The sequence below is a fragment of the Triticum dicoccoides genome, chromosome 4B (genome assembly GCF_002162155.2).
Source record: "Triticum dicoccoides isolate Atlit2015 ecotype Zavitan chromosome 4B, WEW_v2.0, whole genome shotgun sequence".
Lineage (NCBI taxonomy): Eukaryota > Viridiplantae > Streptophyta > Magnoliopsida > Poales > Poaceae > Triticum > Triticum dicoccoides.
In genome coordinates, this window is record NC_041387.1 from 667,714,869 (window position 1) to 667,727,438 (window position 12,570).

Sequence of the window (12,570 nt, forward strand, 5' to 3'; positions counted from 1 at the left end):
TCGAGAGACGGTGAACAAATGCAAAATCATAACATAAAAAAACCCTTGCTTGGGGTTTAACAAAAAGTTCATATTTTCAAAATGGTTTTCTGACCTGTGAAATATTAGTGTTTTAAACAAATATTTAGTATTTCGAAAATTGATTCAATTTTCAAAATTTGTTCGGGAATTTCCAAAGAAAATGTTCGGAATTGAGCAACAATATTCATGGTCTAAAATAAATATCAATTTTTCTAAAATGTGTAGAAATTTTGAAGAATTTTATCCACACTTTCAAAATGTATTTGGTTTTATTAAAAAAGCTTCATTTTTTTTGAAAATGTTCAATTATTCCACGATCGCTCAAGAAAGGACAACAAGCCAGTCTCTACAGTACAACGAATCGCTATAGTGTGTCACTCGCTATATGGGACGGCCCAATTAGGAGCGCGCATCTGAGATCGCTCGCGTGTTTGAAGCAGCGATAAAAAAAAGAATATTTGACGCAGCGTGTTTCAACCTTTTTTTGTATGTAGTAGCGAGTGTCAAACTGGGGCTCCCCCTGAGCTTGTCAGTGCTGATCAAATGAACGAATATTGATCTACTTTAAGCCCACTTAAAATATTATAGTCTCTGCTCGGGTCCAAACTACAAGATGTATTTTTTTGGGATTCCTAATTGGTTGAGGGGTGCAGCTATGTCCCAATTGTTACAAGCCAGTAGCTGGAGTCACCTAGGGATGTGTTACTGGGCTGGGTTTTTTCCTTTTGTCCTCCAGTTTTTTCTTCACATTTCCCCCGTTTTTTGTTGAATTCTTTTTATTTTTTATTTATATTTCAAAAAATAATATAATCAAAACAAATTAAAATTTTATTTTCAAAATGTTAATATGGCATTTAAAAAAAGTAAAAAAACATGTGTAGAAAAATTTGTAACATTTTTAAAAATTATTTGTACAAAGAATCTTTATGCAATTTTCAAAAATTCACGTGGTAGAAAAAAAGTATGTGCCTATTAAAAACTGTTTATACAATGTACATTTGTTTGTGCTATTACAAAATATGCATTACATTTTTAACATATGTGTTCGTCACATTTTGGAAAAAAATGTTCGCACAAATAAAATGAAATGTTTGTACACGAAAAGAATGTTTTAATCATAAAAAATATAAATTTTTATTTAGGAAAAATGTTTAAGACCTATTCGAAAATTATTCAATTTAAAATTGTAAAATTACATGTTTATTAGTGTTAAATGTACATAAAAATGTTTTTGGTGTATACAAAAAATGTTAGCCATGTACTTTATAAAACATGTTTAATGAGTACAATAAAAATGTTCCTACCATACGCAAAAAATGTAGAGCGTCTCTAAAAAGGTATACATATGTCTTTTCACGAAAAAAGTATACATATGCTGAAAGGAGAACCCGATAAAAACAAAGCATGAAAAGAAAAACATAAAAAATGATAAAAACCACACTGAAATAAAGAAGCAAAAACAAAACCGAAGAAAACCAAAAAGTAACAAAGGACACCACGGTATATATAGAAGAAAAGAAAGGAAACCAGAGAAAACCAGAAAAAAAAGTAAACTAAAAATATAAAGAAGAAAAAAAGACCAAGGAAATACGGTGAAAAAAAGAAAAATAATAAGAAAAAGGCCGAAGCACAGTGTGTGACTACAATGACGATTTCTAAACGGCTGCAGCTAATGTGCTGGCCCGGTTACTTCGCCGCTAGGCGATTTCTGAACGGAATCAGTATGGGGCACCCTATCCCTCGCCCAAAGCGATACGTCGGGGACCCTCTCTTCAAGGGGAGGCCATAGCCTCGTTTTTTTAACACTTTTTTTTTTGATTTTTTACATCCGTTTATGTTTCGAAATGCTCTAAATAAATATATTATAAAATGTTTACCATGTCTTCAAAAAATGTTAATCTTGTATTTGAAGTTTTTAGTCAAGCATTTGAATTGTTTTTCAATGTTCATAGAAAAATGTTAAATATTGTTAATCTTTATATGAATTTTTTAATCAAGCACTTATAACATGTTAAATTTGTTTAGAAACAATTTCAACCTTGCATTCAGAAAATCTTACTCTTGTATTTGAAAAATGTTAATTAAGCATTTGAAAAAAATGTTAAATATTTATATAAAAATTGTTGACTATGTATACAAAAAAGTTAATCTTGTATTTGATAATAGATAGGAATTTCTTTTTCGAAAAATGTTAATCATATATTTCAAAAATATTAAAAGGGTACATACGAAAAATATTGAATGTGTACTGGATTTGTTTTTCAAAAAATCCGATGAGTTCGACAAAGAAAGTTAGAAAAACAAATAAACCCAAAAAAACCAAAGATAAAACAAAGAAACCTGAAAAAATAGAATGGAAACCGAAGAAAACAATTGCTAAAGAAAATAAAGATAGCCGAGAAAGAAACAAAAAACAACAGAGGAACCAGATGGAAGCCAAGATAGAAACCAAAAAAACGTAGAAAATAAAAAAAGCAAATAAAGAAAGAAAAGTATAAATACAGTGAAAAGCGAGAAAGAAAAAAATATGAACAAAGAAAAAGCCAGTGAAAATTGTGAGGAAACGAAAAACCGGTGAATTGAAGAAAATGAGAAAAAGACCTGAGGAACAGATCAAAGCAAAAGGAAAACATAAAAGAAAACAAAAAAGAAAAAACCCGGACAAAACCTGTTATGTGCCCTGCATGATACTGGTTTCGAGGGAGAATGCTGGGGTCGTCACAGAGGTCCATCTTGCCCATCGCTCGCTACCTTGAGCTGATTCCACATGTGAGATGATGCAGATTGCTGCCCGCCGTGCCAACTTGTGGTTTCATCCCATGGTAAAGCAAAGCAGTCCGCCTGGCCTTCACATTAGGATTGCACATTGATGTTTCTAGCAAATATATCTTGGTTTTGCTAGTTCTCTCTCATATTTTTTGATAAAGAATTCTCACTCCATAAAATAATACTTGTTCACAAACTTGAAAGAAAACACTCTTGTTTTGATATATATATATAGACCACCAAAAATATATTACGTTTCACTCAAAATATATTTCTCAGGCTGTTTTGATGAGGTGAGAGAGGGATGTGGTTGCTTTCAAGATAATAAGGGGTTTTCTACAAATTAAAGCAGAGAAGTGGGCTATTGTTGCAAAAATGTCAGAATTTACCTCGCAGCCGTTAGATGCAGATCTAATGGTCAGAAATGACGGATGACAGACACACCATCATCACCACCTGAGTCTTTTATAGGTGTAGAGAAATCTCACTCGGCCTTTCCGCCGTATGATTTTACATGTATATTCATGCGGATTTTCTCTTTTTGTCTCCTCTTTTGTCCTTTGTCGATTGAGTGGTTTACATTTTCTCATCATTATTTTGGGTTTTTTCCCATTTTGATTGAGTGACGCTTGAAAATTGAAATGCATGAAATGTGTCACTCAGCTGAGATCTAGCTACAACCATAATATATAAATAATCATAAAGAAAAAAACCATGATTGATTGACGCTTGAAAATTGAAATGCATGAAATGTTTGCAGATTAAGCGTGCCGAGGAAAATGGCAGCGTGATGTTCCAGGAAATTACAAATCATAAAACCGAGGGCGATCGGCATAGTGCAATACCTTCGATCCCGAGATTTGGCCCTTCAAAAAGGGTGAAATTTTGGGGGGACACTGCATTTTCTCCAGCCGGCAGGTGCTACTCTTGCAACCGATTCAGAACCTGCCGAAGCATCAACCAGCAAAGAGATGGGGGGCTCAACCCCCTAATGCCGGGATGGCGCACCTACCATGAGCCCCGAGGGTGGTCCGAGGGCCGTGTCGATGGAGAGGAACCCCGTGGTTGCATTGATGGAGAGAAAGATGGAGTTCGCAGGAGCATGTACCAGATTTGGGCGGTGGGGTGGTTGTGTGCTCGAAGACGAGGTAACGAGGAAGCGGGCGATGTACGGCGCAATCGGAGAGGTTGAGGTGACGCGGTTGACGGCAAGCTCCGGGCGACACAATTGACGGCGAACTTGGAGGCCAGAGGACGAGGGGATTGCATAGCGCAATTAGCGAGGGCTGACGGGATTTTCTTTTTTCTTTGGGAATACGAAGCAACGAGTGAACCTGTTTCTACACCGTGGGATCCAACGAGAATCGATGGTAGTCAGTCCGTCTGACGATTTGCTTCCAACCAGACTACTGATTAAAAGCGTTTCCCATGATAAAAACACCCTAGGACAATTAAAACCCAATCCAAGGTACATAAAACAAAACAAAATAACCGACTGCAATAATCTGCTAGAGAAATAAGAGCTAATCCCATAAATGCGGTGAAGCACGCGTTAGCATCTAGTTTTTCTTCTATATATTCAAGAGCTAGTAGAAACCTTGAGATTGCACACAACCAAATTATTAAAAAGGAAAAATAAATAAATAATACATGATTCCCAAATGCCTACCCAAAGTGATCAACGCCCGTTGGTAGCACCCTAAGCTATGTGAAAGATTCTCCAATAAAGACTTCCTTTTGGGCTTGTTTCTATGTGCAATGTTATCTTCATCTTATGCAAACCAAACTGAAATGCTTTAAAGTATGATTTTCTTATTCCTTGACTTACGAACTTATACAATCTATATACATCATCATTGTCGTGGCAGAGCACGCGCTAAGTAACTCGGTCTTAGAAGACAAAATGTACATCCACGATATTACCATCGAGAATAAAATAGAGAGATTCCTTTTGAGAACAATAAAACACTATTAGAATGAGCTACAACAATCAAACCATGGAAAAAATAGCTTATGAAAACCATGGTGGGTGCAAAGAAGCCTGAAGATCTGCCTACCGAAGAAGTATAATAAACGATAGCAAAAGGGCTCGTGCGTTGCAACGGGAGAAAAGAATACCACATGCTTTTAATTTATAAAAAATGGTCTATAATATGAGTATTTGTAGTTACGGTCCAAACAATGATGGTCTTACGGGCAAGTGATCTTCAACTTCATCTTCAATCCTGATCTTCAATTTCGTCTCCAATCTATTTAAACACCCTGCCGCTAAACACTGACGAGGCGCCCCCTTCCCTTCGCCGCGGTGACACGCAAACCCGAAATGAATGAAAAAAAACTCAAACAGAGCAAAAAGAACCCGACACAAGCAACCCGGTACGCGAGAACGAGGACCCTCGAGCTACCGAGATTCGTGCGGATCGGACGGCCACAAAGAAAACCTGAGGCGAAATATTTTTTTGTAGGAAACGTGCAGAATTAAAAGCCTAGAACAGCCACGTGCAGGAATAACAAGCCAGCACGTGAATCTTCAGCCAAAATTGCTTTTCGTCATCATCAAATCAAAAAGGGAAAAAAAGAAGGCGGCTGTGAAGACAGCAGATTTTTTTTTGAAACTATAATGATTTTTATAGCAAATTCGGAAACTATACACCCTAATGCAGAAAAATCAAAAGTATCACCCCGTCGGCCTCCTGTTGGCCGAAAAGAGACTTTTCGGCCTTCTGTTGGCCGAAGAGGGACTTTTCGGCCAACCGTTGGCCAAAAACGACTTTTCGGCCAACCGTTGGCCAAAAAGTACTTTTCGGCCAACAGTTGGCCAAAGAGTCCCTCTTCGGCCAACATCTGCTCTACTTTTTAGAAAATTCATATCAAATAGGATTTTTAGTATTTTAATTTGATTCTTTTTGCATTAGATTAGAAATTTTATGAAGTTTCTGTAGATATCAAGTTTGACTAGATTTGAAAGTTTGAATTTGAATTTTCATGAATTTTCTTAAATCACTAGATTGCCTATAATTTGAGCTAGGAGTATTATTTTTAGATGATTCTTTTTGCTACTGGTTCTTTGTGACTTTGTTTATCAGTAGTAATTAATTGGTGAATTTTAGGATTATTTAAAATTAGGTTTTTACGAAAACAGTTCTGTTCTAGTGTTTTATAGGTTTTCTGCTATCTCTTTTAATTTTAATTGTTTTAAATTGTTTTCTTTATTTTTTGACATATTCTTTTAGTTTCTGTTAAGTTATCAGTAGATATTTATTTGTAGTATATTTTTGTATTTTATGTCTTTTATCCTCCATTTTCTTTCCCGTCGTTCTTTCCCTCCATTTTCTCTCACTATTTTCTTTGCCACCATTTTCTCCGGCCATTCTTTGCTGCCATTTTCTTCGGCAATTCTCTCCCGCCATTCTTTGCTGCCATTTTCTCCTGCCATTTTCTTTCCCGTCATTTTAGTTGCCGCCATTCTCTCCCTCCATTTTCTCCTGCCATTTTATTTCCCGCCATTCTCTCCCGCCATTTTCTTTCCCTCCATTCTCTCCCGCCATCTTCTTCCCCGTCATCTTCTTTCTCGCCATCTTCACTTCTCAACTTATAAAACAAGCCTCGTGGTGTCCACGATCGTAGATAACATCGTCTGACATGGTCTGTGTCTCCTGCGTCGGTGCTGCTGGTGGAGTGTGAAACACTGTCTGAGAGAATTCATAAGTGTTTGCAGCTTCGTCATCATCATCGGAGAGTGTTTCACACTTATGACTTCTCTCACACAGTGTTTCACACTCCACATGAAGGCATCATCGTCATCCTCCGTTGATGCAGCACTCCTTAGTGTGGCGGGAGAAAATGGCGGCAAAGAAATGGCGACAAAAAAATGGAGGGAAAAAGGTTGCGGGAAAATATATTTTTCATGTATAAAACGGCAATTGTTGTACAGGATTTACAAGGCACTTTTAAATATTAACTCCTATGAAGCTCAAATCAAGTTTTCTTGTAGGATAAAAAAAATAAAATACAAAAAAATACTACAAATAAAATAGCTACTGATAACTAAACAGAAACAAAAAGAAGATGTAAAAAAAAACTAAATAAAAAAATTTAAAGCAATTAAAATTAAAAGAAATAGCATAAAACCTATAAAACACTAAAACAGAACTGTTTTCATAAAAACCCAATGTCAAATAATTATAAAATTCGCTAATTAATTATTACTGATAAACAAATTCACAAAGAACCAATAGCAAAAAGAATCATCTGAAAAAAATACTGCTAGCTCAAATTATAGGCAATCTAGTGATTTGAGCAAATTCATGAAAATTCAAATTCAAACTTTCAAATCTAGTCAAACTTGATATCTACAGAAACTTCATAAAATTTCTAATCTAATGCAGAAAGAATCAAATTAAAATACTAAAAATTTTAATTGATATGAATTTTCTAAAACAGTAGAGCGGGTGTTGGCCGAAGAGAGACTCTTTGGCCAACTGTTGGCCGAAAAGTCCCTCTTCGGTCAACGGTAGGCCGAAAAGTCCCTTTTCGGCCAACGGTAGGCCGACGGGGTGATATTTTTAATTTTTCTGCATTAGGGCGTATAGTTTCCGAATTTGCTATAAAAATCATCATAGTTTAAAAAAAAAATCAAGACAGCAGAACGCGACTTTTCCTCCTCCTGCGATGCCAGCCGATAGAAGCTGAAGATTCGCGAGCAGAGCACGCCACCGACTTCCCCCCTCCTCCTCCGATGCCGTCCCGCTCGCGCGTCGCCGTCATCGGCGCGGGCGCGGCGGGCCTGGCGGCGGCGCGCGAGCTGCGGCGCGAGGGCCACGCGCCCGTGGTCTTCGAGCGCGCCGCGGCCGTCGGCGGCACCTGGCGCTACGACGCCGATGACGACGCCGACCCGGCCGACCCGCTCGGCGCCGGCGGCGCGCACTCGAGCCTCTACGCGTCGCTCCGCACCAACCTCCCCCGCGAGTCCATGGGCTTCCTCGACTTCCCTTTCGTCGCCGATGAGGGCTCCATTGACCCGCGCAGGTTCCCCGGGCACCCGGAGGTGCTCCGGTACCTCGAGGAGTTCGCGCGGCGGTTCGACCTCCTCGCGCTGGTCCGGTTCGAGACGGAGGTCGTCAGCGTCCGCCGCGGCAGGAACGACGGCGCGGGCGGGGCCGGCTGGAGGGTCTCGTACCGCTCGAGGAGGCCCGACGGCGCCGGCGGCGAGCCGGAGGAGGAGGTGTTCGACGCCGTGGTCGTTTGCAACGGCCACTTCACCGAGCCGCGCGTCGCCGCCATCGCCGGTAATTAGCTCCGCCCGATCCATTCTATCCCCGCATCATCGGCGAGCTGGAGGCAGTAGGCAGTAGGCAGCTAGTACTTCGATCGATCCGTCCGACGACAGCACTGTCAACTTGCAGGATCACCGAATCACCGGTAAACTTTGGGTAATTCTTTCAAGCCAATCAGCGCTGCTACTGTCTCACTGTCGAGCAACGATCAATGGCTTGGCATACAGATTGTTCTCATGATTCCTGGCTACCGCAACAATCTATCTGTCACCAGATTCAGAGAAGGAGGCGGCGTCAGAATTCAGCTTCACCAACAGTTTTTTCCTTTTGCAGTATCAGTGTTCTGCGATGCTTCATTTAGCTCCTCAATCAAACCTGTTTAAGAACACCACCGATTCTAAGACTGTATCTTTTTCATCCCCACGCGCCATGTTGTTTCTTAGGTGCCAAGCTTGCCAGAGTAGCAACAGAGTTCTATTTCTGCCAGTTTCAGATTGCGGATCCAGCAACATCTGAAGCCAGTCCTCTCCGGTGAACCTGAACGCGTCCTCCATTTCATTGCCGCAAATCTCACACGTGTTCTCCTTGAAAATTGTTCTCCTGAAAGCATTCTGTTTTGTGGCAAGGGATTGTGTGGCAACACGCCAGACAAAGATTTTGATTTCATCAGGAATGCTAGCTTTCCAAATCAGCTCCCAAAAGTTTCTGTCACCCACATCCCTAGAAGAGCTAGAGGCTGCAGCTGTATCATTGTTTTTTATCTCATATTCCAATTTATATGCACTTTTGACAGTGAAGACTCTGGGACTTTTTCATAGTGTCATGCTACACACTCCTCTACCATATTTGAGGTAATTCTCATTTTGCAGATATCGTCCGCACCAATTGGTTGGAAAATTTGGTTGATCAACTTTGTGGTCCACTCACTTGTATTTGGATGCGTAAGTTGATTAACCAACCAAAGCCTCGATCTCCTTATAAATTCAGCAGTATTGAGCCCCTCTTTCCTAGGTATCGATTGGTCCCTCTGAATCTGAATGCTTCTTCCGTGTACCACTCACGGACTCACCAAATCAGACCCCATTTTAAGAGCTCAAAGCCAAATTTGATGCCTCTCCAGGCTGGAGACGCGTCCGAGGAGAAGACTGTATCCAGAAGGTTTCCATGTGGGTAGTATTTGGACTTCAGCACTTTAGCACAGAGGCTATCCGGTTTCTGGATAAGTCTCCAACCTTGCTTAGCCAACGAGGCTTGGTTGAAAAAATGCATCTCATGGAAACCTATGCCACCGTCCCTCTTAGGTTTTGTCGTGCATCCCAGGACATGCAACGAACCTTGTGCTGATCATCTTTATGTCTCTTATGATTTTCTCATACTTTTCACAAAAGCCTATGTTCAACTTGAACACTCCCATGACAATGTTGGCAATGCTTGGGCAACAGCTTTAATGTTGACTTCTTTTGCCGCCTGAGACATTATCCTCTCATTCCAGTCATTGCACCTCTTCCCAAATCTGTCCATGATTGGTTGGAACTTGTCATTCTTCATTCTTCCTTCAGACGTGGGCATGCCCAAATATTTACTTTCAAATGAGGAGGATTCCATGCCCAAGATTATCTTAATCTCTTCTCTGACTCGTTACGAGCAAGCTTCTGTAAACAAAAGAGAGCATTTACTTTGACTGAGGAGCTGCCAGGTACATCTTTGGAATAACTTCAGTACATCATTGATTCTCGTGGTATGCACAACTAAGGCCTTCAAGAAGAGCATGCTACCATCCGCAAAGACGAGATTTGATATTCCTGGGCTCCCTCGAGCAATCTTTAAGGGGAGAAGAGATCCGTTGTAACCTCCTTGTTAAGCAAGCTAGCCAGCCCATCAGCTACGAACAAGAAAAGGTAAGGACTCGATGGGTCACCTTGTCTTAAGCCCCTTGAGGGTGTAAAAGCCTCCAACAATTCACCATTGCATCTCACCGGTCGATATGATTTTCTGACGTACAATTTCGTAGTGCAGGTATCCATTGCTGGCCTGGGAAACAGATGCACAGCCACAGCTACCGTGTGCCTGATCCATTTCGCGGTCAGGTGCGTCGTACAGAATGCATACTATTGTTCATTGTTATTACTTATTACTCGATCGTGATTAATGTGCTAACAATTAGTTACTATTGTATTATTGGTGTCTAGGTTGTGATGGTGATAGGGTACCAGCCGAGCGGCATGGACATCTCGAGGGACATCGCCGGTGTGGCCAAAGAGGTCCACGTCGCCATGAGATTGGAACCTCCTGATCAAATGCACACTACTACTGCCACTAGCCATGCTAACCTGTGGCTCCATTCCTGCACGGTACCCGCCGTATATTATATACTATACTACACACTTGTTTGAAAAAAAATTAATATACCTAGATGATACCCCATGTATTGCAACAGATTGTCATAATATACACATATATATTTCAGTAAGATTTTGTTGTATATATATACTCCCTCCGTCCCATAATATAAGATTGTTTTGCAAGCTGTTTTAGCATGCAAAACGATCTTATATTATGGGACGGAGGGAGTAATTTATTGTATCTCTGATTATTGTATAGTTTCAAAATATTTGTTAAATATGAATATCATGACATACCTTTTCTCATGCATGATTGCATATGTTAAGGTGGTGCTTTTCCCCTGCATGGTTACACATGCTGAGGTGACTTATCTGAATATCTGTAAGACAAATATGTTAGCGAGGATCACCTAGCTAGTTATTTAGAATTATGTTCGCACAATGTTCAAATGCGAACGTTTGGCAGATTGAGCATGCGGAGGAAGACGGTAGCTTGGTGTTCCAAGACGGCAGCAGGATCAAAGCTGATGTCATCCTGCACTGCACTGGGTACGTTACAACTGATTGTCAAATTATGTCTGACATGATTGACGGATTGTTTATGCTAATTGCGTTGATGGATTGTTGGCTTGCTTGCAGATACAAGTACAGCTTCCCATTCCTAGGCGGCGACGATGACGAGCTGGCCAGTGCAATCTCCGTGGACGACAACCGCGTTGGCCTGCTGTACAAGCACGTGTTCCCGCCCATATTGGCTCCTCACATCTCCTTCATCGGATTACCCTTCAGGGTCGGTCAATCAACACTTTCAGTTAATTTGATATTGTGCCAACTTGGCAATTAATTTAGCAGATTTGCTAATTCTGAGTTGCCTGAAATTTTCACAAAACCTCAATCACGTGAAATTGCACATTGATTGGCCTAAACTTGCACTTCTCAAATCATGCAACTTTTTTGCAAGTTTAATAGAAGTTTTTGTTTCCAAGTAGATTATTTTTATACTTGTTTTTGTTTCTAGGAGGGCAAAACTACTCCAGAAATCCTATCTATTTTCCATTCATTTTTATTTTGTTTTCCGGTTATAGCACGTACTCCCTCCGTTCCTAAATATTTGTCATTCTAGGAATTTCAACAAGTGACTACATACGGTTGTATATAGACATATTTTTGGAGCATATATGAAATAAGCTTGCTTACTAATTTGATATATGAAATTAATTAATGCATATATATGTTGATATGTCCGGGCTGATGTATCGTCCATCTGGGCAGACGATCCCTTTTCTAGTGTTTCAGCTCCAAAGCAAGTGGGTGGCTGGGGTTCTGTCGGGAAGACTTGAGCTCCCATCACAAGAGGCCATGATGCGGGATGTGGATGCGTTCTACTCGGACATGGAAGCTCGCGGATGCCCCAAGAGACGCACTCATGACCTGGGACAAGGCTATCCGGTACGTGAATGCATACATTCTTGCATTCATCCATGTACATATACATAATCAATCGATACTTCGATTTGGGCGTTTGTAGTTTGAGTATGAGGACTGGGTGGCGGAGCGATGCGGGCTGGGGAGGATGGAAGGGTGGAGGAAGGACATGTTCGTTGCGACGTGTAAGAACCTGGCCGATCGCCCGGACAGCTACCGGGATGAATGGGACGACGACCACCTGTTGCCACAGGCTCATCAGGATTTCGCCAAGCATTCCTGCCTGGCCGATCAATATTGAATAGCAGCAGCCACTGAGTTGTTTGGCTTCGAGTCACTTGCTCTTTCTTTTTTCTTTTTAACACAGGGAATCCCCAAAGATTCATTCAACTCATAGACAGTATACAGCATGCATTACATGGCCATTATTTATAATGGCTGGCCAACTGTTTCAGCAACTCCTTCAGTTTCCAATATGCGAAATGCTGTAACCTGGTATTACAGTGTTGTACAGTACTGTTCCTCTCCCTCTGTTTTTTTTTCCAGTGCTATCCTTTCCATTTTAGGGGATTTTGAGGGCTATCCTATCCTTCTGCTTGTCCATGCATGTGCCCAGCAGGCAGGCAGAAGGATCAAAGGATACGGGAGCTCTTGTTCTTTTATCTTTTTATAGGACAACAGGAGCTCTTATTCTTTTTTTCTAACCCCATATTGCGCGGGTGAGCTGGCCCAACAACAGC

At 40.7% G+C, this 12,570-nt stretch overlaps 1 protein-coding gene across 1 annotated transcript; it reads left to right on the forward strand.

Moving 5' to 3' along the window:
- Positions 1-7,525: 7,525 nt before the first annotated feature.
- LOC119292213 (flavin-containing monooxygenase FMO GS-OX-like 2) lies at positions 7,526-12,361 on the forward strand. The gene is made up of 7 exons (XM_037571043.1): positions 7,526-8,075; positions 10,080-10,150; positions 10,253-10,414; positions 10,872-10,954; positions 11,045-11,195; positions 11,678-11,854; positions 11,934-12,361. The coding sequence occupies exons 1-7, from the start codon at positions 7,526-7,528 to the stop codon at positions 12,129-12,131; spliced, it is 1,392 nt and encodes a 463-aa protein (XP_037426940.1). The 3' UTR covers positions 12,132-12,361.
- Positions 12,362-12,570: the final 209 nt, after the last annotated feature.

Excerpts from the sequence above, each read along its gene's own strand:
- LOC119292213 (XM_037571043.1), top strand. The coding sequence starts at position 7,526 with ATGCCGTCCCGCTCGCGCGTCGCCGTCATCGGCGCGGGCGCGGCGGGC. Across the intron at positions 8,076-10,079 it reads GCGCGTCGCCGCCATCGCCG|GTATCCATTGCTGGCCTGGG; the intron begins GTAATTAGCTCC and ends TTCGTAGTGCAG. Across the intron at positions 10,415-10,871 it reads TGTGGCTCCATTCCTGCACG|ATTGAGCATGCGGAGGAAGA; the intron begins GTACCCGCCGTA and ends AACGTTTGGCAG.